Source organism: Ambystoma mexicanum, chromosome 10, assembly GCF_040938575.1.
Source record: "Ambystoma mexicanum isolate Mex_15411 chromosome 10, UKY_AmexF1_1, whole genome shotgun sequence".
Lineage (NCBI taxonomy): Eukaryota > Metazoa > Chordata > Amphibia > Caudata > Ambystomatidae > Ambystoma > Ambystoma mexicanum.
In genome coordinates, this window is record NC_090932.1 from 334,183,901 (window position 1) to 334,209,271 (window position 25,371).

A 25,371-nucleotide genomic window follows, 5' to 3' on the forward strand; every position below is an offset into this window, starting at 1 on the left:
AAGTCTTTGGTAAATTGGAAAGAAATATTTGAGACGGACTAATAGGGGAAAGATGGACAGAAATATGTCTGCTCACCCGGAATATTTCAGGGAGTCGTAAGCAATGTCTAATACACTACATATACATACACTGTGTCTACTTTACCCCTAAGAAACGACTGTGATTAATCTGATGATGTCATCACGCCTTTCCCGGAGGTAGCCTCTCCTCATGTGGCAAGGGGGCGGCAGCCGCTACTTGATCCTTAATCTGGGGGCGGCTTTGCGACAGAGGATCACATGGGAAGAGGCTACCCTAAGGGGGTGGGAGGGGATGAGACATTGTCAGCTGAGACATGGTATCCCCCATTCCCTTTTAGGGAGGGCCCCCTCCATTCCTCATGCCTATATGACATATTGTTATGTAGAAAAAGTGACATCAAACATGGCTGACTATTCCCTACATGTACAAGACCCAATCTACAATACTGGGACGAGGAAGAGGGACAGAGCGATGCAGATCCGCAAAGCCCGAAGATCAACAATGTGACCTAGTTATTGGAAGGTGTGGCGCTGTGGTGGGATCTTTAAATCCCTGACAGCTGATGCAGAGAGGAGAGGGGTACCTGACAGGAGGAGGGCTCCCGTTAGACACAGAGAAGACTCACAGCAAGCTGGGCTGCAGTGGAAACCGGACATACTGTGGGAAGCAAGTGCAGGGCTACAGGAGCATGAAGCACACTGGGAAACGCTGCTCCCCGAGCAACGAAGAGCTGTAGGTCTGCCTGGGGGGATGTCGGAGCCAGCATGTTGCTGTCGGAGGACGCCGGAGACCAAACGGTAAGGCAAGCAGAAGTGAGACGCTCCCCAGAAGGGCCGGCAAACAGCAGCAACTGGGCAGTGCGAGGAATACCAAAACAACTACCTGAAACTAGTGTGCCCATTGGGACAAGGTGGGACGCCGGGTCGCTTCACAGCGCATCCCGAGCATCCCTGGAAAGCCTGAGGAGGTTTGTTTGAGAGGGCTTGAAGCGTGTGAAGCAAGAGAGACTAACAAATTGCCAAGTCGAGGGTGCTGGCCCACTTGATGAGGGAAGCATGAAGATGGATGTTGCCTGACATTGTGCGTGAGTCTGGTACCCACATTCAAGTTGAAAAAGGGTTGTGTTGTACAAAAGTACTGGCAGGAGAGTATTCCAGGTATTTAAAAATCAGGGACCCGCACCCAATTTGTATAAAGAGCTATGTGACAAAAGTCCTGACAGGAGAGAATACCAGGTGAAGAGCGGAACTGGGACCCGCACCCATAAATAGTTCTATTGCATAAAAGTTCTGGCAGAAGAGTATACCAGGCATTTGTGAGTCTGGGACCCGCACCAGTGTTTTGTAACTTTGAAAGAAGAGAATCCCAAACGAAGATTCATGCCCTTAAAATTTTGAACTGTATTGTATGTGACACATGCAAACACATTTGTTTGTCCAGTTTTGCTTTTGTCTAGAAGGATGATTTCTTTAAAATGGTTAAGCAAAGATTCTCCTAGACAACCAGATTGGCTTGCAGATATGACGACAACATAGGAGATGGAACAGGATGTGTCTTGCACATGTAACCCCAAGTGAAAACCAATGAACCTATGGCAACAGTTAAGAGAATACTTGTAGGGCGTGGCCTGGAGCGCCATCAATGTGGTCGCTCCCTTGAGGCCGCCCGTGGGATGTCCGCCGCCGCCGCCAAATTCAAGCGGTTCTGACCGAGTATCCAAGTCGCCAATGCCATCCACGGCGATCGGAACCGATGAGGCACAACCTGGCTTACAATGACCTCCGAACGCTGGAGCGTTCTCCTAGAACTTAGCGACCGAACTGCTCCCCGTCGCCATTCGAAGAAACCAAGATGGCGGCCGCGCCGGAACTCAACAACATACTGCGAATCTGATGATGACGGGCTTCAGGGGGACCGAAGAGGAGTAGCAGACGGACCCGCCAACACGGATCCAGCCAGATCCTGCCGGGGTTGCCCGGAGAACATGTGAGAACTTCATTGGGGGCTGCACTCGGCCAGGTCGACAGGGGAAACAGGGAGGCCACGAGATAAGCCCCAAGAGCCACCCAGAGAAGCTCGACCTTGCGGGCCCTCCCTTAATGCACCACTCAGTGCTTCCTGGGGCGCCCCGGCCCACCCACCAAGTTCTGCGAATCCTCTCCCTAAATGTTAACGGACTGAACTCCCCTAACAAACGAAAGGCAATTTTATGAAAGCTCCAGGACGAAAACGCTGCAATAGCCTGCTCCAAGAGACCCACTTGCTGCCGGCGGACGTGACCCGGCTTCATTCTCGATCATTCCCGCTTCAATTTTTTGCCTCTGGCCCAAGCAAAAAGGGGGGCACGGCGATTCTCTTTAGAAAAGACTTGAACCCACAAATCCTGGAAACAAAAACATGCCCGGAAGGCCGATACACAGCAGTCAAATGCCTCCTGTTGGGAGACCTATACACCCTCATCTCGGTATATGCCCCTAACACGGGACAATCACTCTTCTACGACTCCTTGGGCACAACTCTCGCTAGTTTTGTGGAGGGCCAAACAATTGTCGGAGGGGATTTCAATGGGGTTCCCGACCCCACTAAAGACCGGTCACACCCCCCGACTCCAAGGGATTTCGTCCAAGCACTCAGCCTCCTCCGGCTGTTCAGGTCTCTGGAGATAATAGACTTGTGGCGGGTGTTTCACCCCGACGAAAGAGACTACTCCTTCTACTTGTTCGTACACCGCACTTTCTCAAGGATCGACTTATTCCTGATCTCCCCGCACACCTTCCCCTCAGTCAAAGAGGTCTCCATCGGCACGAAAGCCATGTCCGACCATGCTCCAGTGTTCCTGGAACTCCAGGTTCAGGACCCCAATCTCAATAACCCACGCAAATGGTCCCTATATGACCCGATTCTCAATGACATGGCTACGAGAGACAAGATCGCGACAGGAATTAAAAACTTCTTTGACGAAAACCCAGCCTCGGTCACCTCACTGGCAAATAACTGGGACGCCATGAAGGCAGTAATCAGGAGCTCCCTCATCGCTCAGGGAGCGGCCTACCACTGGAACAGACGCTAGACCCGAATAGCTTTAGAGGACGAGCTAAGAGAGGCTGAAGCAATCCACAAAGAAAAAGGCTGGTCCCCTAAGACGCAACGGATCATGCGAACAGCGAGGAAAAAGCTTGAAGCCCACTACGCGGAACAAACCGCCCTAATGATGGCAAAAGCCAAACAATCATATTACGCGAAGGGCAACAAGGCGAACAGGTTCCTAGTGGCCAAACTAGCCAAACGGAGGCGCGTCAACATGATTGCAGGCCTGCGTGATCCTGAGGGGGTCACCCGATACTCGGAGCCCGAAAAACAACAGCTCGCGACAGACTACCTGACCCAAATCATGAAGGCAACTCCTTGGAACCGACCGCAACAGGTGGAATATCTACAGAGGGCAGCGGTTCCCTGTCTCGCCAACACAACGAGAGACGAATTGGAGGATCCCATCACGGGGGAGGAGGTCGAGGAGGCCATCAAGTTGCTTAAAACACAAGCCCCAGGCCCGGACGGCTTTTCGACTAGATTCTATAAACTATTCAGGCCACAACTGACCCCCCATCTGGTGACCCTGTTCAACTCCTTCAGAGACACAGGCGCGGTCACCCCATCGATGCAGGAATCAACCACCATCCTCCCAAGGACCCAACGAGTCTAGCCTCCTACAGACCGATAGCACTCTTAAACATTGATGCAAATATATATACAAAAATCCTGGCAAACCGCCTGAATCGCGTTCTCCCGAAGATCATTCATCCCGACCAAGCAGGCTTCACCCTCCATCGATCAGCGGGAGACAACATACGGAGAACCCTGAACCTGGTGGACCTCGCCTCCCGGAACTCCCAAAAACTGGTCTTAGTGGCTCTGGACGCAGCCATGGCATTTGATCGAGTAGATTGGCCCTTTATGAAACTTAACCTAGAGGCCTTCGGCTTCGGGTCAACTTTTCAGACAATAGTGCTGGCCAATTATAAGAGCCCAAGTACGAGTCTAAGAATTAATGGACACAGCTCAGCTCCGATCCCCCTATCATGCGGAACCCGGCAGGGATGCCCGCTATCGCCCTTACTCTTCGCTCTCACCATGGAGCCTTTGGCCCAAAGGCTTAGGGGAAACGATCAAATTAAAGGGCTGCAGGACGGCCCCAACCAACATAAAATCGCCCTATACGCGGACGATGTCCTACTCACGATCTCAGAAGCCCAATCATCATTGAAACAGGCAATACGAGAACTTACCACCTATGGTGAGGTCTCAGGCTTCACTATAAACTTTGACAAATCCTCGGCCATGGGCATCGGGCTCACCCCAGCAGAACGGGAGCCACTGACGACGATGTGCCTGATGACATGGGTGAAGAAGGCCATCCCCTACCTAGGGGTCAACATCCCGGCTAACCCAAGAGACACATACAAAGCCAACTTCCCCCGGCTACTGAAAGAACTGGAAGGCGATTTTGAAACGATGGGAGACCCAAGAGATCTCACTGCTGGGGCACATCACAGCATGCAAGATGAACCTACTGCTGAGGTTCCTATACGCCTGTGCCTCCCTCCCAGTAGCGATCCCCACACCAACCCTCAAGGACATCCAAAGGAAAATGCTGAAATTCATCTGGAAAGGTAAGAGAGCGAGAATCCCTCTCAAAACGATGCTGGGGGGCTCCAAGCTAGGAGGTCTGGGGGTCCCGGACTTGAGGGCCTATAGTGTGGCAGCACAACTAGCACAGTTTCAGGCATGGCAAACCATAACAAACCGCCCCAGGTGGGTAGAGCTGGAACAATCACAAACACCTTTACCCTTGCGATTTCTGCCACACATTCCGCCCCCCCCCTTAGAACACACTGGGGAGACCTCCTCCTATCAACTAAACACACCCTTAGCTCCTGGGACTGGGCTCTAAAGCAGAAGGGAGTGCCCAGAGGACTGAGCCCACGCTCCCCGGTCTTCCATAACCCATCCTTCTCACCCGGAGCAGACCCCCGCAATTTCCGGAACTGGATAAAGGGCGGGCTGGAGACCATAGACCAGCTATATATGGGAGGGACACCCCTCACCTTCTCCCAATGCAAGGAGAAGTTCCAACTCCAGGAAAGGGACAGATTCACCTATATCCAGCTACGCCACTGGTGCTCGCACCCCCAGACTCTGCAGGCAGCAAACCGCTCGCCCACCGCCCTGGAGCTGACACTGGGGGACCTTCCAACCCGGGGCAGGGTATCCACCCTATATAGGCGCTTCTTAAGGGACTTCCTGTCCACAAAGACCCGCTGCATGGCTCAATGGGAGGCGGACCTAGGCCATCCGGTCGAGGACCAAACCTGGGTGGACATCTGGACCAGAACACATACCTCCTCCACCTGCGTTACTAATAGGGAATGTGCGTACAAGGTGCTCCTCTGGTGGTATTACCTGCCCCTTCGACTTCACCACATGAACCCTCATGTGGATCATGCCTGCTGGAGAGGATGTGGTCACCCAGGCTCTTTCTTCCATATGTGGTGGGCCTGCCCAAAGATACGACAGTTCTGGAGGACATGCCTAGAGACCATCGCACAAATTACGGGAACGACGATTCCTCTGGAACCTAAACCAGTCTTGCTGGGAGCCCCGATCCCCGCGATTTACCCGCGCTCTGGGACCAAGTCTAAACTATTGACACACTGCCTTCTGGCGGGGAAAACGGTGTTGGCCAAGGCCTGGAAATCCCCAGAAGGACCTCACATAGCCCAATGGTGGTCTAAACTCTGGGACATCCTGATCGCGGAGAAGGTCACGGCAGCACAGGCGGGAACGCTCCACCGCTTTCAGAATGTTTGGAGCCCGGTGCTGGAATACGACCAGCGCTTCCCCGCCCAGACCTACAAACCGACCAGGGCCCGATGGATCTTGAAACACCAAGAGGACCCTGGAGAAGACACATAGACGCTAAGGGATGAACTGGACAACCCAGAATGGAAAATTCCGCCTCCAAACCTGAGGAGGGGAGAGGCCGAAGGGAGGTGGGAGGGAGGAAGCCTGATGGGGGAAATGAGGACTGGGGATCGAAGAACCTGAATAAGCATTGCTTGTGATATGTCATGATTTGTATATTTGCCATCCTGCCTTGATTTAAAATAAACAAAGTTTAAAAAAAAAAAAAGGGAATACTTGTATTCGAATTGCAATGGAGAGGGAGCTGACGAAGAAACAGTAATGACTCCTGAAACAGAAAAATTGAGATGAAGGGTAAAGCGAAGAGTGGCAGAAGAAAGGAAAGTAGTGCAACCTGGCCTTTGCGTTAGATTTGGTTTGTAAATGTGATTATGACACCGTTCAGAACAAGGAAGAGTAATGCGCTTAATGGAGCACTTTGAGAGTTAGTTATGTTGATAAGAGGTATTGTTGATTATGCATTAATATTGGGAAAAAGTACCATATACTTGGCATGCATTTGTGTACATGCCTGTTTGTTTGAATAAAAGCTTAATAAAAACAGTTACATGAAATAAAAGAAAATATCTTTCAAATGAGACATTATCAATTAAAATCCATCCATAAACAATTGAGATATTGAAGATTTTATGGACTTTGTTGGTGGCCATCTTGATGACGTTATCCATACAACACGCTGGGCACCAGAGAGTGACGAGATTCAATTATTCATAATAGCTAGTTTCGATTGAAACAAAACCAGTCCTGCCTTTTCCTCACTGAAACTGCCACAGGCATTGTGTTTGTAATTGTGCTCCTGTTTTTGAACATACAATACAGAAAGAACACCCTGCATTACCGATTTATACACCTGTAAATAATGTTGGGGCTAAAGACTAGTTGTGACAGTTCTACATGATTACTTCAACCTCTTTTTTAAAGTTTATAAATAAAAGCAAATAAAATAAAATACATTTTGGTCAACTCAATTTGGTCTACCTATATTTGACCTTTTTTTCATTCTGGGGAGTTGTATTTGGTGGTATGATAGTATGATCTAGGTAAAAAAGCAAACTCGGTATGAAGACGTAAGGGTAAAGCAGGAGACTGAGGGGACATGAGAAATAAACAGAGAATCACGGATCAGAATATGGAGCCTAAATGAGAATTGTAAGGGGCAGGGAGTCTGGCTGAAGAGTGGGAAATGTGAGAAACCTGAAGGTGTCTCACTTACACCTCCCCGGGGATCTGTTAACCAGGTGGCCAGGACATAGCCATCGCTATTGGATTCAGTTCCTGAGGGTGGACCAGTGAGGGAGGATCACCTGGATGGGGGTCCTCAGGAAGTGGAAGCGGGACACCAACTGGTGAGACGCGTTATCCCCCTTCTTATAACACCTTTCCCCCAGCCTACCAGGTTGGATATTCAGACACTCTACCGCCCCCCTTCCGTCACAAACACTTTCTGACACCACGAAAGACAATGGACTAACACTAAAGCCTGACATGTCCCTACACAAGGTTCTGGGAGAGTCAGGCAATTGACCAGAACCACACACACCTGACTGCCTTTTCCCTTCCCTACAGGGATAAAAGGTGGAGCACAATAGCACACTACAAGCAAGGGAGATGCCACGATGTGACAGCTATTCAGGCATGGCAGTTCAAGAGGAGGAGAAAAGCAACAAAAACCAAAAGGGTCACAAGGAGAGAAGGGACCTTGCCCTTTCCGACCCGCAAAACCTCAGTGGAAGGAATCGTGAGACCATGAACAATAGCCAGTGTGTGTTGCAGCAGATGTCAGTGGTACACAGAGCACGCCTACACTGATAATCAGAACATGGAGAGGCGCTTGCTACTGTGGTACCGGCCTTGACTCTAGAGACAAGAAAAGCCAAGCGGTTCACCACAGCCAGTGAATCGAGGGGAGAACCGATAAGAAACCGAACTGTGTTGAACGAAAGTCGCAAATGGCAAATTAAGTGAAGTTCAAAGAACTGTTAACATTAGGGGAAAACCAGCTGCAGAGGGGTCCTGCACCACGTGTGTGCTCATTCAAGAGACTCTAGTTGATCCACCATTCGTCAAAACTACCGATACCAGAAGGCCCTAGGTGTCAGCTTCCGATTCCACCACTGGTGTAATACCCTTCTTTCTCTCTTCAACCTCCTCACCTGTGGAGTCGAAATCCTCTTCAGCTGGACTGAGTGCTCGATGCGCCGTATAATCCTTTTCCTTTTTTCTAGGTTGAGAGTGTCTCCCACAAGAGGAAGCCACAGTGAGAGCGTGTAAATGCGCCCTGACCGTGTCCCCCTCCCGGGAGAGACAGGAAGGGGGAAAAAAGCCAGAGTAGGCAAAAAACCCCTAGGACCGGTAAGTATCCTGATGGCCGCTGGACGTGATGCAGATGAATGATGGGAGAAAGCAGCAACCGGAACCAGGTGGAATTGTAATGCAGCGTAAAACGCCAAAAGGTAAAGAAGACAAAGTAAAGGCAGAGAGCTGGAACTAAGGAAAATGGAGGTAGAGAGGAAACGAAAAACTGGGACCGGAGTTGGACCGGTATTTAGGACGGAAAGTGTAAGAGAAAAATGCTCGAGGAGCCAAAGGTAAACTGCGTGTAGCAAGACCGCGGCAGCGAGGAAAAGCAGCTGACCGTGGAAGGTTGCAACGCGGTGTGCTCAGGGAGAGGAGTGGTTAAATAGCGCTACGGCGGCGAAGACTAGACCGCATAGAGAGAACGTAGCGTCAGCGTGACGGGAATCAGGAAGTCCCTAAGCGGCAGCGGGGCCAAAGACGCCAGGTGCGGAGGCGGCGCATGACAGTATGCCCCCCGCCAAGGCCCAGGCCACCCGGTTTGCCGGGATGCAAACGGTGAAACTTCCGGAGAAGGACAGGAGCGTGGATGTGCGCAATTGGTTCCCAAGAGTCTTCAGCATGTGAATAACCTTTCCAATGCACCAGGTATTCAAGGCGCCCTTTGCGGTATCTGGAGTCCATCAACCCGGACACTTCATACTCAGGAGCATCAGGTGAGTGAGAAAGAGTGGGAAAAGGACGAGCCCTTAATGACTGTTCGGCACTCTTCAAAAGAGATGCGTGAAACACTGGGTGAATCCGCCTAAGAGAATGTGGCAGCTTAAGGCGGAAAGCCACTGGATTGATCTTGGCAGAAATGGGATAGGGACCGATAAACCTGGGGGACAGTTTAGATGGGCGAGACCATCTAGGAAGGTATTTAGTAGATAACCATACCTTGGAACCAACCTCCCAATCAGGTACAACCTGCCGGTGCCGGTCAGCTTGCCTTTTGTAAGCCTGGAGGCTATCTCTGAGATTCAACTTGGCTTTGTCTTGGATGTCCTTTATTCGGATAAGTGTCTCTTCTACCGCCGGAAGTGCAGGTTTGCAAAAAAACTGTGGAATGATGGCTCGGGGATGAAAGCCATATGAACAATAGAATGGAGACATTTTGCTTGCGGAATGACTGGCATTATTATATGCGAACTCCGCTGTCGGCAGCATATCCACCCAGTTGTCTTGTTCCATATTGGTGTAGCTGCGCAAATATTGTTCTAATGTGGCGTTTAACCGCTCTGTCTGCCCATTGGTATGGGGATGATATCCTGATGACAAAGCGCGCTGAATATTAAGAGCGGCGCATAAGGACTTCCAGAATCTGGAGACGAATTGGCTTCCTCGATCTGATACAATCTTGTCGGGGAGACCATGGAGTCGAAACACATCTTTAATGAATACTAATGCCATACCATCGGCAGTTGGTATACCAGGAAGTGGAGAAAAATGAGCCATCTTGGTGAGAGAGTCGATGGACACCATTATGCATGTACATCCGTGGGACAAAGGTAAGTCCACAATGAAATCTGTAGATATATGACTCCACGGACGTTCCGGGATTGCATCTTGTTGTAGTAGACCTATGGGTTTCTTTGTGTTGTTTTTACTCTGACAGCAGACTCTGCAGGACTTGACATAATGTTTAACATCTTTAGACATATTAGGCCAATAAAAAGCTCTACTAATCAAGTCCAAGGTGCTGGTTTGTCCCCTATGGCCTGCTGTCTTGTGATCATGGCACCAGGACAATATGTCTTTTTGAAGAGGTTTAGATGGTATCCAGATCCTCTGTTTCTTCAGGAACAAACCATCCTTTTGGATCATGCCGCGAGGTTCTGGATGTAAGGAGACAGCTTCTTTTATCCGTTGAAACAGGGAAGAGATAGTGGCAACAATGCGGTTCCTGGGAAACAACTTTTCCGGGCAGGATGAGGCAACATGGGAGGAGAAAGCCTTTCTGGACAGAGCATCTGCCAAAGTGTTTTGGCTTCCAGGAATATACGTGATGGTAAAGTCATATTGTGAGAAAAAATGCGCCCACCGGGCTTGTCTGGAATTGATGCAATCCATTGACTGTAGTACTTGTAAATACTTATGGTCGGTCCGGATTACAAAAGGGTGGTTGCACCCTTGTAAGAGGTGTCTCCATACTTCACAGGCTTTTTTCATGGCTAGTAGTTCACGTTCTATTACTGAATAATTCCGTTGACTCGGAGTGAGAGTTTTCGATAGATATGCTATTGGGTGTTCCGCGTTGTCATGCTCTTGTAGTAGAACTGCTCCTATTGCTGCGGCAGAGGCATCTGTCTCAACAATAAAAGGTTTGCTTTGGTCTGGCTGGCACAGGATGGGAGCGCTGCAGAAGCTCTTCTTCAAGAGTTGAAAGCTTTCTTCAGCCTGTGGGCTCCAAATGAAAGGCACAGATGTCTTCTTTAACAAATTGGTAATTGGTAGGACAGTGTTGGAAAAACCTGGCACGAAACGCCTATAAAAATTAGCCAGGCCCAGGAATCTCTGAACTTCTTTGACTGAGGAAGGAGCCTGCCAATGGAGAATAGCCTCGACCTTCTTTTGATCCATTTGTACTCCTTGTGGTGAGAGGATAAACCCTAAGTACGGGATCGAGGATACCCCAAAAACACACTTTTCACGTTTGGCCAATAAATGATGTTTTTTAAGGCGCTCCAGGACCTCAGTGAGATGTAGTAGATGTTCTGACATAGACTGTGAAAAAACAAGTATGTCGTCCAGGTAAACCACAACTGAAATAAACAATAAATCAGAGAATATTCGGTCTATGAACCTTTGGAATATAGCAGGAGCATTGACCAGTCCGAAAGGCATAACGTAGTATTCGTATAGGCCGAATGGTGTCCTGAAGGCCGTCTTCCATTCATCTCCTGGACTCACTCTGAGTAAATGATATGCATTGCGCAGATCCAATTTAGAGAAGACTGTTGCTCCCTGTACAGATTCCAAAATGTCAGGAATGAGGGGCATGGGATATCTATCCTTACGAGTGACTTTATTGAGTCCCCTGTAATCGATGCATGGTCTGAGGTCCTTAGAATCCCTCTTTGGAATAAAAAACAAGGGAGCACCCGCCGGGGATTTAGAGGGTCTGATGAGACCGTTGCATAAGTTGTCATCCAGATATTTTCGTAAAGCGTCCTTTTCAGTCTTGGATAAAGTAAACATTCGTCCAAATGGGACCAGGGCATTAGGTATTAGCTCGATAGAGCAGTCCTCCGGTCTATGAGGTGGTAATGCCATTGGAGCGGATTCAGCAAACACCATAGGGTATTCTTCCAATACCGAGTCAATGGAAAGCACCCCTATACTCGTGGGGAGAACAGTGGGTGATATCTTTACCTCCTGGTAATGTGCTTCTTTAAAGCAGTGTGTCTGGCAATAGCTGGAATTAAACTGCAAAGTGTTAGACTTCCAGTCGATATGGGGATTATGTTGTCGCAACCAGGTAACCCCCAAGATAAGAGGAAAATGGGCTGCTCGAATGATGTCAAAAGTAATGACTTCTGAATGTTGAAATATAGACAGAGGAAGGGGTTCGGTTGTCTGAATAATGAGTCCTGAACTCAAAGGTGTGCCGTCTACTCCTTCTACTTTCTGACCGTGGCTGCGGTCTATCCGTGAAGCACCCACTTTGTCTACCCAAAGGGTGTCAGCAAAGTTTCCTGCGGCACCGCAATCCAAGAGAGCCAGCGTCTCTACGGGGCTGCCATTGATAGTGACTTGGACCGTTATAACCATCAGGCGGGAATCTTCAGAAGGGTTCGAGGAATCAATAGACATAGTAACGTAGGGACTGGAAGATTGCCCTCGATAACCCGTCCCCACTAGGTTCGAGGGTTTGCGTTTTCCGCCGGTTTCTTGGTTAGTTCAGTACAAGTATGCACCGTGTGGCGATCAGAGGCACAGTAGGCACATAGGCCCTGTTCCCTTCTCCTCCTTCTTTCCTCAGGTGTTAAAGAACGGCGAGTAGTGCCGATTTGCATGGGCTCATCTTGAGGTTTGGGCACTGCCGAAGGAGGTGAGGAGGTCCTTGAAAAGGAGGTACGTGCTTTTCTTCTTTCTTGCCGCCTTTCTTGCATCCTGAACTCCATCTGAAGGGCGGCCGTCATAAGATCCTGCAGGGAAGTAGGCCGAGGAAAGTGAGCCATTTCATCTTTTAATTCTTCTCGAAGTCCTCTGCGGAACAAAATGAATTGAGACTGTTCAGACCAACCCGTCTCCATGGCCAATCTCTTAAATGAGGAGATATAAGACAGCACATCAAACTGTCCTTGACGAATGTCCATCAATTCTTCACCAGCTGCCATTGAGACTTCAGGTCTCTCAAAGGTTTGTTTAACGAAAGCAATGAATGCATCGAAATTCTGAAGGACAGGGTCATTTCCGGTGACTAGAGGGGTGGCCCAAGCTAGAGCGTTCCCTGTCATATTAGACACCAGGAATCCAACCTTGGCATGATCTGAGGCGTAGGTGCGGGTTCTGAAGGAAAAATACACCCGGCAAGCGTCAAGAAATTCTTTTAGGGTCTTGGGGGAACCATCATATTTCCCTGAAGATAAAGGCATAGGGGGCAGGTCTGTGTTGGGGGGCTCCCTTACTGCCACCATTTGTTTTAACAGATTGTTTTCGGTTTTCATATTCTGCATCTCTAGAGAAAGGTTTTGTACCGCAGCGATTAGTTCCTGCACTTGCTCAGGAGTAGCCATGATTGGTGTTTGTGGGCGTTGCAAACTGTCAGCTTCCGATTCCACCACTGGTGTAATACCCTTCTTTCTCTCTTCAACCTCCTCACCTGTGGAGTCGAAATCCTCTTCAGCTGGACTGAGTGCTCGATGCGCCGTATAATCCTTTTCCTTTTTTCTAGGTTGAGAGTGTCTCCCACAAGAGGAAGCCACAGTGAGAGCGTGTAAATGCGCCCTGACCGTGTCCCCCTCCCGGGAGAGACAGGAAGGGGGAAAAAAGCCACAGTAGGCAAAAAACCCCTAGGACCGGTAAGTATCCTGATGGCCGCTGGACGTGATGCAGATGAATGATGGGAGAAAGCAGCAACCGGAACCAGGTGGAATTGTAATGCAGCGTAAAACGCCAAAAGGTAAAGAAGACAAAGTAAAGGCAGAGAGCTGGAACTAAGGAAAATGGAGGTAGAGAGGAAACGAAAAACTGGGACCGGAGTTGGACCGGTATTTAGGACGGAAAGTGTAAGAGAAAAATGCTCGAGGAGCCAAAGGTAAACTGCGTGTAGCAAGACCGCGGCAGCGAGGAAAAGCAGCTGACCGTGGAAGGTTGCAACGCGGTGTGCTCAGGGAGAGGAGTGGTTAAATAGCGCTACGGCGGCGAAGACTAGACCGCATAGAGAGAACGTAGCGTCAGCGTGACGGGAATCAGGAAGTCCCTAAGCGGCAGCGGGGCCAAAGACGCCAGGTGCGGAGGCGGCGCATGACAAGGAGAGCTGCAAGAAAAAGGTCGAAGTGGTCATACAGGGGACTAGCAAGCCCCCCCCCTGTTCAGTCGAAAGTCTTTGACCTGCACGCAATTGGAAAGCTAAGGGAGATGAATCCTGCATAGTGAGAAAAGAGAAAGAACTGTGAGACTGCAAGAGTGAACCCGACGGAGGGATGCAGATGGAATAGGGCCTGAAGTCCCATTGAGTGTTGACAAGAGTGAACCCAACAGAGGGATGTCCACAGTGAACTGTTAAAAAAAGACATTAAGACTTGTGAATGCGGAAGGTGAAATTGTGTGGGTCACCAAGCAATAGTGAACTCGGCAGAGGGAGGCTAACATTCAAGAAGGGTCAGAGCCCAGAAGAGGGGGATCCAGGGTTGAAGAACTATCACCCCACCCACATGTGAATGCAACAGAGGAATCTTTTTTTTTTTTTTAATACTTGCCAGAGCGAACCCGACGGAGGGAGGCTGATATTCGAGAGGAGTCATAGCCCGGAAGATGGGGACCCAGGGTTGAAGAATCAGCACCCAAGTATACTCAGAAAGGAACTTTTGTTTATGATTTGAGCATACCAGGCCCTCGGAAGCAAGAGATTTAACCACCGAAGGCCCTGATATCGCTAGAAGCTTCTGTGCATCTGAACCCGGAAGAGGGGGATCCAGGGGTGGAAAGGCATCACCCAACATACAAGCAGAGAGGAACTTTTGTTTATTATTTTCAACACATAAGGTTCTAGGAGGCAAGAGACTTTTTGTAGAAAAGAGACTTAACCACTGACAGTCCTGATATCTGAGAGCAGAACTGTAGTCTTGTGCTGGGAAAGCTCAAGCGTCTTCTGTGCTCAGGAGTCCCACCCTGTCCCGTGCTCAAAACGTGGGGAAGGGAGACCCCCGGCTACCACATCCTGACTTGAAAGGGTAACTACATTAATTGAGTTGCAAACAAGGCCCTTACTAACACAGGCCGTACTTCAACCCCATCTTGAAGATTTTGGAAATGTATTTCTAAACTTCAAAGGCCTGGCTGAACAACTGGGATAGGAAGAGAGCCTGCAAATATGCTACTTGGGTCCCTTGTTGAAAGGTGAACTCCAAACCTCCTATCAACTACTCAACCTTGCACAGTGAACCAGGCAGCCACCTTTCTATCCATCAAGAAAGGGTTGTTAAAAAGAGTAAGGAAGACCTGCAATTTTTATTGGCAGAAATTACATGCCATTAGGTGGAACCCGGGAGAACCCCCTTTAGAACTAGGTGAACGTGTTAAAAACACGGTGGCCCTATAGATTAATAACCAGTCCTTAGAAGAGCTGACAGAGCTGATTACCTTTAGAACAATTTAGAAATTCTTTATCCCCTTTTTTTTGCAAAAATCTGTTCTTCAGTTAAATCGACATACTCTAGCCACAGTCATTGAGACTGCACAAAATCATTCAGGTGCAGCTAAACACTTCCATTTGGCTCATTGATGGGAAGACTGGAAGGATCATAAGCCCATCCATCAAACCCAACCTCGGAGTAGAAAAACAAGGGGGACTACATGGAACCAAGGAAGGAATACCAAGAGGGACGGTAGAACTCAGGAAAATTGATCCAAAGGCTAAAGATGAAAGTAGAAAGGAGGAATTAAAAAGAAGCAGGCCATGTCCTATGATCTGTTATTCCTGTAGAGAAACGGGGCCTCTGGCTAGATAATGACCAAAGAATATGAAGGACGAACCTATGGAAATAGGCTGTTTGAATGGCAAAGAATGGAAAGAACCAGATGAAGAGCTAGAGACCTTTAGCATTTGTCTATGCCAAACTTCTACCGAGTTCACATATGAAAAGGCTTGGGTGAATGGGAGGCAGGTAAAGGCCTTCATTGACTCTGGTAGTAAGCAAACCGCTATACGGGCCGATCTAGTTACAACAAAAGACCTGGCCAACGCTGCCCTAGTTAGAGTGACATGTGTACATGGAGACAATGAGGTATACCCTAAAATACCAGTGCACATTGAAATCCGAGGAGAATCCTGCAAAGTCTTATCAGCCATAATTACCGGGCTCCCAGAAGAAGTTATTCTGGGGCGGGACTTTCCCATCTTCTCTACTCTTTTGCAGGAATCTCCACCTCCCCTTCTGAGATTTTCTACCCCATAGATCCTGGTAGACTAACTACTACTACAAAAACTCTCTAACATGGGACTGGGGAAACTCTGAGCCCATGAAACCCAATACAACCCTTAAAACCCAACTCATGGACTATTGCAGAGAGACAGGTAAAACCACTCCACCTCTATCTACCCCGATCACGACCAAGCAGTGGAATATGCAAGAGTCCCTGGAAATCTCTTGCCACTGTTCTCTTCCAGGTCTTAACAACACGGAACCTGGACAAAGTACAGGCATATTCACCTTGCCTAGGGGAAGGGTATGTGAGAACCTGCAAGGTTCTCACTTACTAGTCCCCGGGGATCTGTCATCCAGGTGGCCAGGATACGGCCATCGCTATTGGATCCAGTTCCTAGGGGTGGACCAGTGAGGGACTGTCACCTGGATTGGGGGTCCTCAGGGAGTGGAAGCGGGACACCGACGGGTGATACGCGGCATCCTCCTTCTTATAACACCTTTTTCCCAGCCTACCACATAGTATACTCCGACACTCTACCCTCCTTACCCCCTTTTCCGACACAAACACTTTCTTACATCACAAAAGCCTATGGACTACACTAGAGCCGTTTACCTGACATGTCCCAACACAAGGGTCAGGCAATTTACCAGAACCACACACACCTGACGGCCCTTTCCCTTCCCCACAGGGATAAAAGGTGGAGCACAAGAGCACACTACGAGCAAGGCAGACCGCACGACGAGACAGCTCCAGGCACAGCAGTTCAAGAGGAGGAGAAAGGCGGTGAGAACCAAAAGGGTGACAAGGAGAGAAGCGACCTTGCCCTTTCCGACTCAGACCCGCGAAGCCTCAGTGGAAGGAATCGTAAGACTGCGAACAATAGCCAGCGTGTGTTGCAGCAGATGTCAACTGTAGACAAATCATGCCTACACTGATAATCAGAACAGGGAGAGGTGTTTGCTTCCGTAGTACCGGCCTTGACTCCAGAGACAAGAAAAGACAAGCAGTTTATCACAGCCAGTGAGTCGAAGGGAGAACCGATAAGACACAGAACTGTGCTGGAAAAAAGTCTCAAATGGCAAATTAAGGGAAGTTCAAAGAACTGTTAACATTAGGGGAAAACCAGCTGCAGAGGGGTCTGATGCCATGTGGGTGCTCATTCAAGGGACTCTGGTTGAATCCCTGTTTGTCAAAACTACTGATATCCGAAAGCCCTAGGAGAGCCGCAAGGAAAAGGTCAAAGTGGTCATACAGAAAAAACCCTGTACAGTAGAAAGTCTTTGACCTGCACGTAATTGAAAAGCTAAGGGAGATGAATCCTGCATAGTGAGAAAAGAAAAAGAACTATGAGATTGGTAAGAGTTGGCAAGAGTGAACCCGACAGAGGGATGTCCACAGTGAACTGTTTAAAAGACATTAAGACTTGTGAATGCGGAAGGTGAAATTGTGTGGGACACCAAGCCATAGTGAACCCGACAGAGGGAGGCTAACGTTCGAGAAGGGTCGGCGCCCGGAAGAGGGGGGACCCAGGGGTGAAGAATCAGCACCCAAGTATACTCAGAAAGGAACGTTTGTTCATGATTTTGAACATACCAGGCCCTTGGAAGCAAGAGATTTAACCACTGAAGGCCATGATATCGCTAGGATCTTTTGTGGATCTGTACCCGGAAAGGGGGATTCAGGGGTGAAAAGGCATCACCCAACCTACAAGCAGAAAGGAACTTGTTTATTATTTTGAACACATCCGGTCCTCCGAGGCAAGAGACGTTTTGTAGAAAAGTGACTTAACCACAGGCGGTCCTAATATCTAAGAGCGGAACTGTAGTCTCATGCTGGAAAAGCTTGAGCGTGTGCTGTGCTCAAGATTCCCGCCTTGTCCCGTGCTCAAAACATGCCCTTGCTACCGCATCGTGACTTATCGTTTGTGAACACTTATTTCTTTCTTTCTCTCTTTCTTGTGAAGACTATCCCACACTCTTTTTGGTATTAGTTGTAAGGATTGGCAATAGGTTTTTCTTAGTATAGGCCCTTTTATTTGACAAGACGCCACTAGGACTGCCTTATTATTATTTGATGATCATAGCTTGCTCCCATCTTAGATTTAGGTTTAGATTACAAATTTTTCCAACCCGCATATACAGTTTAATAGACACCCTTGAACTGTGATCACTTGTCTTTACTGTTGCCACCATGAGTTCCTTACAGAAAGAACTGCCAACTCCTAAGATAGGCCTGGAAGTCTGCTGCCTTTGATACGGTGGCCCAGGGGATTTTGTTGGACCTTTTGAAGAATCTTGTGAACGTAGATCCCTGTGCCCTTGATTGGTTTACCACATTTCTTACTGGGCGTAAACAACAAGTACAGACAGGGGGGCTTTTTAACTGAAATTCTTCTTCACTGCGGTGGCGTCCCACAGGGATCAGCACTTTCCCCGCTTCTATTTAATATATATGTTAAGAAATAGTGACAGGCCATGCACTCTGATTGCCAGCCAAGTTTTCCTGCATTGACTTCTCCTCCAAACGCACGTTTTCATGACTCCATCAATCTTCAGGGAGGCTGTGTTTCTTTTCCTTTTCAGGCGTGTCTTCATTTCCTTTTCAGGTGTAGCAAATTAATTGACTTTCGTGTCTCTAAGGATTCTGGTACTTGTATTTTTTGCATTTAATTTCACTTGCAGGTGACTGGAAACAACTCCCTCCATAGCACGAATTTTACTCCCAATAGTGGAAGGGGGAACTCTTTGAAGAGTCTTGTGAACGTAGATCCCTGTGCTCTTGATTGGTTTACCCCATTTCTTACTGGGCGTAAACAACGAGTACAGACAGGGGGGTTTTTAGCTGAAATTCTTCTTCAGTGCGGTGGCGTCTCACAGGGATCAGCACTTTCTCTGCTTCTATTTAATATATATCTTTGTGCTCCGATGCACATTTTGGAGAAATATCTTCAATTTCATTCCTACGCTAATGATACCCAGCTATACATCAGGCTCGATGATATGGAAGATACTATTGCTGTAGTGAGTAAGTGTCTGGAATAAATAGGGATGTGGATGGAAAAAAACTGGCTGCAACATAATCCAAAAAAAACTGAAGTGATTTTATTTGGTCCTAAACATTTACTTGAGGGAAAAAGTTGAAATCCACCCCTCTCTCTCCCCTGGTTTTTGGGAACTAGCCTCAAATATGCGACTAAGATAAAAAAAATCTTGGCTGTATTTGGCAGAGTGTTCTAGACTGTAATGGTCAGGTCTCCGCCAAAATACAGTCCGTTTTTTTACAACATCCGTTTCTTACTTCAAGCATTACCCTACGTACCTGACACCGATTGTGCGATGGTGGTGGGAGCTCTGGTCAACTCTAAATTAGACTATTGCAATGGACTCATGGCCAGAGCCCTGGCCAAACAGATTCACGGCCTACAAAAAGCCCTAAATGCAGATGTAAGACTGTTTTTCGGTGTTGCTAAGAATACACCAACGTCAGGTCTTCGCCGATCACTGCATTGGCTAGCGGTGGAAGACCGCATACAATTTAAAATTGGATGTCTGGTGTACAAATATATCAACAGACTGGCGCCGATTTATTTAACAAATAAATTGAAGCAATACCACCCGACTCGGGCCTTAAGGTCCGAAGATCAGTAGCTTTCCATTCCCAGGATCAACTGTGTCTCACGAGGAGACCGTCGTTTTTCAGCTGCTCGACCAAGATTATGGAACAGATTATGGAACAGCCTTGCACTGAATCTAAACAGGACAAATTCACTATCAACATTTAGAGCAGGTTTAAAGACCACGGTTTTCTCCATAAATCTTTTCTTAAACCTCACTGATATTCATACTCATCTATAGCGCTAACTTCTGTTTTTCAGCGCATGGTTCCAACTGCGCCACGATACGATTTAGTTTGTTGTGTGTGCGATACAAATAACTCAAATCAAATCAATAATGTGGCTCTGCAATGGGCACAAGGTAGATGACTTTGCAACTAAGAAAAGAGAACATTGTGAAGTACACAGACAGCTATACATACACAAAGCAGTACACAGCCAGGAAAGGTTTGAGGAAATGGCTCTGGCAGCCTATGCGCTGTGCCAGACAACTGCATGCTCGGGTTAGTGTCAGATGACCTTGCTGCATGAACACATTCATGTGTATTTACACTTAGCTTATTTTACGTGGTTTGCAAAAACTATCCAATACTAATCATTGTCAAGCTTTCTGGTATACAAAGCGGCATGCACTATTTATCATCTTTTCCTGATTTCTTTTAACTACATTTAGGGAATGGTCATCGTTTTAAACATGCTCTGATTGTTCTAGGATCATTGGTACATGCAGTTTGAAGTCTGAAAATTATGCTGCATCTGTTTTGGGGATGATTGACAAGCTATAACGCGTTTGCTGACAGGACCTCTCATACATAGTTGTGAGGCTTACCTCACTATTCCCACCATCCATATGCATCACCTGCCTCCCCTACCAAGCTGGCTAGAGGTACATATCACTTAATTATTTGGTTGTGCCTTTTTTTACTGATATAGCAAGGCAGAGGCAAAGATGATTTCCAGTGCTCTGATTTCACCACACTGTCCAGTATGTTTCAACGCCTCTGCATGGTGGTAGCTAAGTTTCAGGTACAGCCCTAAACTGAGTCCCAAGTTAGCAAAATTATTGGTGCAGCTGGGACCATAATCATTATTGGTGAGGCCAGGATGAAAGGGTCAATTTTGAAAATAATGTCATATTGGAGAAAGGGGTTTGAGCGGTGCCTGACAAACAATTGCTTGCAATTCTTTTCTGGGTCCTTAATATTGCTTGCCGAACTGTTTATAATGCATGTTGCTGCTCGGAAAAAAAAGCTCCATTAATTGAATTTGTTTTATTTCAAAAATAGAACTGATGACTGCACCACCTGGAGTCTGACTTTCCAGAAGAGGCTCAGTGTGTCTGCCTTGTACCACGATGAGAAAGAAACTGGTGGTAGATTTCATGGCCGAAGTGTGCACAAGAATAGTTTTGTTTGGAATATTTTTGTAAGTACTGGGCAGCAGATGTACTATTTGGAAATTATCGTTTTTTTTTGTTCCTCCAAGTAACACTTCTATGGTATGATCTTGCAGAATTACTGTTTTAGTGCTCTGAATGCAGGAAGCTAACCTATCCAGATGTGGCCTCATACTCTCGGGGGTGATTCAAAGCCAGTGTTCTGCTGTTTTTCCTTAACCAGTGGAAAAATACTCCCAAATGCTTATTCACCCCTTTCTTACCTGGTACCTAATTCGTTCAGAGCCTTCTGGCATAGATTGTCTCAACACTGGTCAATTTCCATGGTGCCAAGGATCCATTCCTCTTGCTTCAGATTGAGTTGTTCCCACCACTGTCACCTTGTGTTTCATACCCCACTCCTACGGTTTCATGACTTGGGATTTTAAATGTTCATTTTTGAGAAAGGGGTCTCCTATAGCAGTCAACTGTTGTGGTATCAAACATACCAACATTTTTCTTTTGATTGTACAGAGAAGGAAAGCTCACGAGCTCGGTATTCAGGTACAGGGCTCCTTCACTATTAGGGTGTATCTGTGAATCGGAAAAATGCACATTGCTTGAGCTGCAACTCAAAATAGTGTTTTATGAAGTGGGACAATGGGAACATCGCCTAACACAGACCATAATTCCAAAGTTTGCATGAAGAGGAAAGGTCCTAACCAATGAACAGGGATCCTTTCTGACTTTCTGGCACTGGGAAAATACTCACATCACCTAGTTTATGCTTCAGTCTGTTGAGCATTCTAGCTCAAATGTGCCAATGCTTTCTGAGATTGGTGTTTGAAGCCAAGAAAGTTAGGAATGTGTTTTCTTGTGATTGCCTCTTTACGTTCCTTTCTCCACTGCTAAGGTTTGACATTCAAGTGGTAGTAGCTATTGTTTTGCTCTACCATTCTTGCCAGCCAAAGCTTTTCAGGCTATTGTACTGTTCTGGTTGTTCGCACACATCGATGTAACACAGTCCTCATGGGCGTCAAAATGTCTTATAGGTTTCCCTAAAATCAGCCTTTTGTTCTGCTGTCAGGTTGATGGTTGTAACTAGAAACTACATTGGTTACTAGTTGAGGCTACAATTCAATTGAAAATGGGTTGCATTGCCTATCAAGCTGCAGTTTTAATGACCCCACCCCTCACCTTCATATTTGGCTAAGAAAATCAGTTTGACAGAATAAGACCATCTTTGGCTAGATACTCAAAGATTAGGAAGGTAATCTAACCCTAACAAAGCTATGTGGTCATGATTTGGTAACCAACTATGTGTTCACTTTATGTTCTCACCTATGCTTAAGTTCTGCTGTGCGTTAAAATACATTCTATTTCCTAAAATGATGAATTGATGGATAGGTGGGTCAAGGGGTGGGAGATGTGGGTTGGCCCATTTCCCTTTAGGTGGGCTTTTGTATGGTTATTTTTGTGTGTACTTGAATAATTTAAGTCTTTATAATAGTTGGTGTGCTTTACAAATGTTTCTATGAATGTTGTACAGCTCTCCTCTGTCTTCATGCTAGGTTTGCGCTGCATTAAATGTTGTAGGTAAATAAATCCCTGTTCTTTCTGATTTAGGGTGACTGAGCTCTTGCATCCGTTTCAGCGTGTCATTCAGCCAGAGGAGATGTGGCTGTACAAGAACCCACATGTACAGGCAGACTGGGTGCCAACAAGACCAATGTTTGTACGTACCAACTTCCTCTTGCCATAATTCTACAAAGGTTCTCCATTTGGAGTTAAAACCTTCTAAGTTCAGTTTCCTTTTCACGCACATGCTAATAATCGCAATTAACGTCATTCTTGATAAGCCATTTTAAGCTAATATTGTGTTTTACTAGCACTAATCCTTGTGTACGTAAGCACTACAGAGACAAAGCTGCATAGCAGTAAATTGAGAAGTTCATGTATTTGTGGTTTCACAAGGAATAATGTCTTATGTTTCTTTATGATTGTAATTAGGCTGTGTTTTACCTCGAGCTTGTTGGGGTGTACATTACATGCACAAGGACATCAGGTGGCAGGCCTTTTTTTATCTCCTACAGTTTTGAGGTTAAACTTAAATTCTACCAGCCTATGTGTGGTTGCTGATTGCAGAACTTTCAAGTGTTGTTGTGGCCTAACCTTTTTCGGAGCGATTACAGACTTTAGGAACCAGTACAATTTGTGGGACAGAGTTCTGGCGTTTACTGAGAGGCAGTGCTCATGCATGTCTTTGTCTGTGGCTAAGCCTATCTTTTCTATGTCTCTCTTTAGGCTCTTTCTGTTAATCTCCTTTCATACTGCAATTTATCTCATGCTTCATAGTTCCTTCCTTTCTCCTCAGGCTGGTTTGTTTATCTACAGAAGGATGTTACCATGCCCCTTCTATCCTGATCATTAAACCCTAACAGTATCCCCGACCCCACCCAAGCACCTCTGCTTGTTATTGTACCCCCCTCTTATGTGGCCCTCTGTTTCTTTCTTAGTTGTGCTATGCAAATCCCCACACATTCTCCCTTCAGCTGTCTTCCTTCTGCAGCTGACCTTCAGGCATTCCCTCTCTTTTGACTGTCTGGACTCTCTCAGGCTGTCTGACCCACTCATTGGCTCCCTTTCATCTTCACTGTCCCTCTTGTCTAATCTGTTCCTTTTAGTTTCCCAGAACATTCCACTTCCCTGTATTTCTTGATTGTGACTGTCTTTTCGTGTCTGTTTTCAACTGATCTACCTTCTCAGCCTGATTTAGTGTACCTGTGTTCTTTTTCTTCTCTGGCTCTCACTCACGTTCAGCCCAGTCTTCAATTCCTGAGCTGGGCCTTCTCCATCTTGTTGCAATAGTCAAGGATTCAGTCAATGCACACCTCTATGCACTGAAATAATTGATTATGAACTGAGACTAGTTGGCAAGTTTGAAGAATAGAAGAAAATGCTTCCAAGTACGAAGACCTATTTCCCCCTCTAAGCTGTGAGCTTGTGCGCGTTCCCAGCTTCCCTCTCTGTACTGCTTGCAAAAGACCATTATCAGCGCATGCAGACAATTACCACCATCTCAAGAATGTATAAGGTACAAGTCACAACAGTTACCTATATTTTCTTTGTCTTTTAAGAAAGTTAAATTATACTACCTAATCGCGATATTCTGATCTAGCCCCGTTTACATTTCCCAACTATGCTACTTTACCAGTGCTAACATTACCCAATAAGAGGAGAGCAACATTGCAATATAATTTGCTTTGCTGGCAAAGGTTCATGGTTTTGGAAGAGTATTCGCAGAACTACTCAGACAAGGAATTTGGGCAACAGGTATTCAGAAATCTACAATGCTTTTCAGATAAACCACATGCTTTGCTGGTTTCTCAGAGTTCCTTTGGGCATAGACTTTAATGCTATGCAGACTTCCTGCTGTACATGACTGGTTTCACTGACCGATTGTGTAATCCTATGCAACAATTGTATTGGAGTGGGGACTTGTTTGAACTGCAAAACACTTATTTTTAAGCAGATTCATGACATTGTATGCGTGCTGATAATATCTTGGCTGAGGCTTTAAATAATTCTTAGCATACAAACTAATGTGGGTATGCATGTTTCTCTGTGGGCGTTTGACTGCTTCAGTCCCCAGAGGTGTCTACCCTCATTTCTGCTGAGCACAGCACGTCATTTAGTATTCAAGGCCAACACAGGAGCCGGTGGTAAGGGGCACTAGAGCACATCTTTTGAGGGTGAAGGACACATGATTTGGCAGTAAAGTATGTTCAAGGAAACTTGCTGTTTGTTTGCAGTTAAGTCTAGCAACCCCTTGTAACCATCTAAGAAACTGCACCTTCTGTTTCCTTTCTGTGCTCAGTTGCTAAAGGTTTTAATATAATCATGTATTTTGTGTTTGGAACCTTTAGCAATCTCCTCTATCGTGTAACTGTTCTAAGTGTATTGCAGAAGAATGACCCCTTGATATATGAGGAGGTACTTTATCTATTATACCTCTTGGCAGTGCTGCTGTTAAAGTATAAGACATACTATTTGATTTTTATTTTAAAGGGCTTCCAAAGGAACCTCATTAAGGCTCTTATTTGTTTAATTTTTCTTAGGCTGGGGTAATGAAGGGTGAGAAGAAAAACTATTGACTTTATTCTGTGGCCAGTCATTTCACTTCCTATAACAGGGTCACATGCAGGTCTCTTATACGATTTTGCTCTTTACTTTAGAAGTTGGGAGTTGAATGATTTTTCAGCTGGTAAAAAAGTAATTCACATTGCCAATGAGATACATTTTAGCCGAGTCGATATATATTCGTGCTTCTTTTATATTCAAACTTCTTTCCACCAAGTAATTCATGCATTGTAAAAGATTTCTCTGCTTAAAGTTAAGCTTCCGATCGGGTAGTAATATTACTGGAGCTTCTTCCTGGACCTCTGCTCT

General features: G+C 46.7%; 1 protein-coding gene across 1 annotated transcript in view; it reads left to right on the forward strand.

The window, feature by feature from the left end:
• The window catches only part of PLPP5 (phospholipid phosphatase 5), a 266,283-nt gene that overhangs the window by 15,475 nt on the left and 225,437 nt on the right, over nucleotides 1-25,371 (forward strand). Inside the window, exons 2-3 of the mRNA XM_069617937.1 lie at nucleotides 20,834-20,972; nucleotides 22,549-22,657. Of these exons, the coding sequence (XP_069474038.1) occupies nucleotides 20,902-20,972; nucleotides 22,549-22,657 (180 nt within the window). The 5' untranslated portion in view covers nucleotides 20,834-20,901. The remainder of the gene's footprint in view (nucleotides 1-20,833; nucleotides 20,973-22,548; nucleotides 22,658-25,371) is intronic.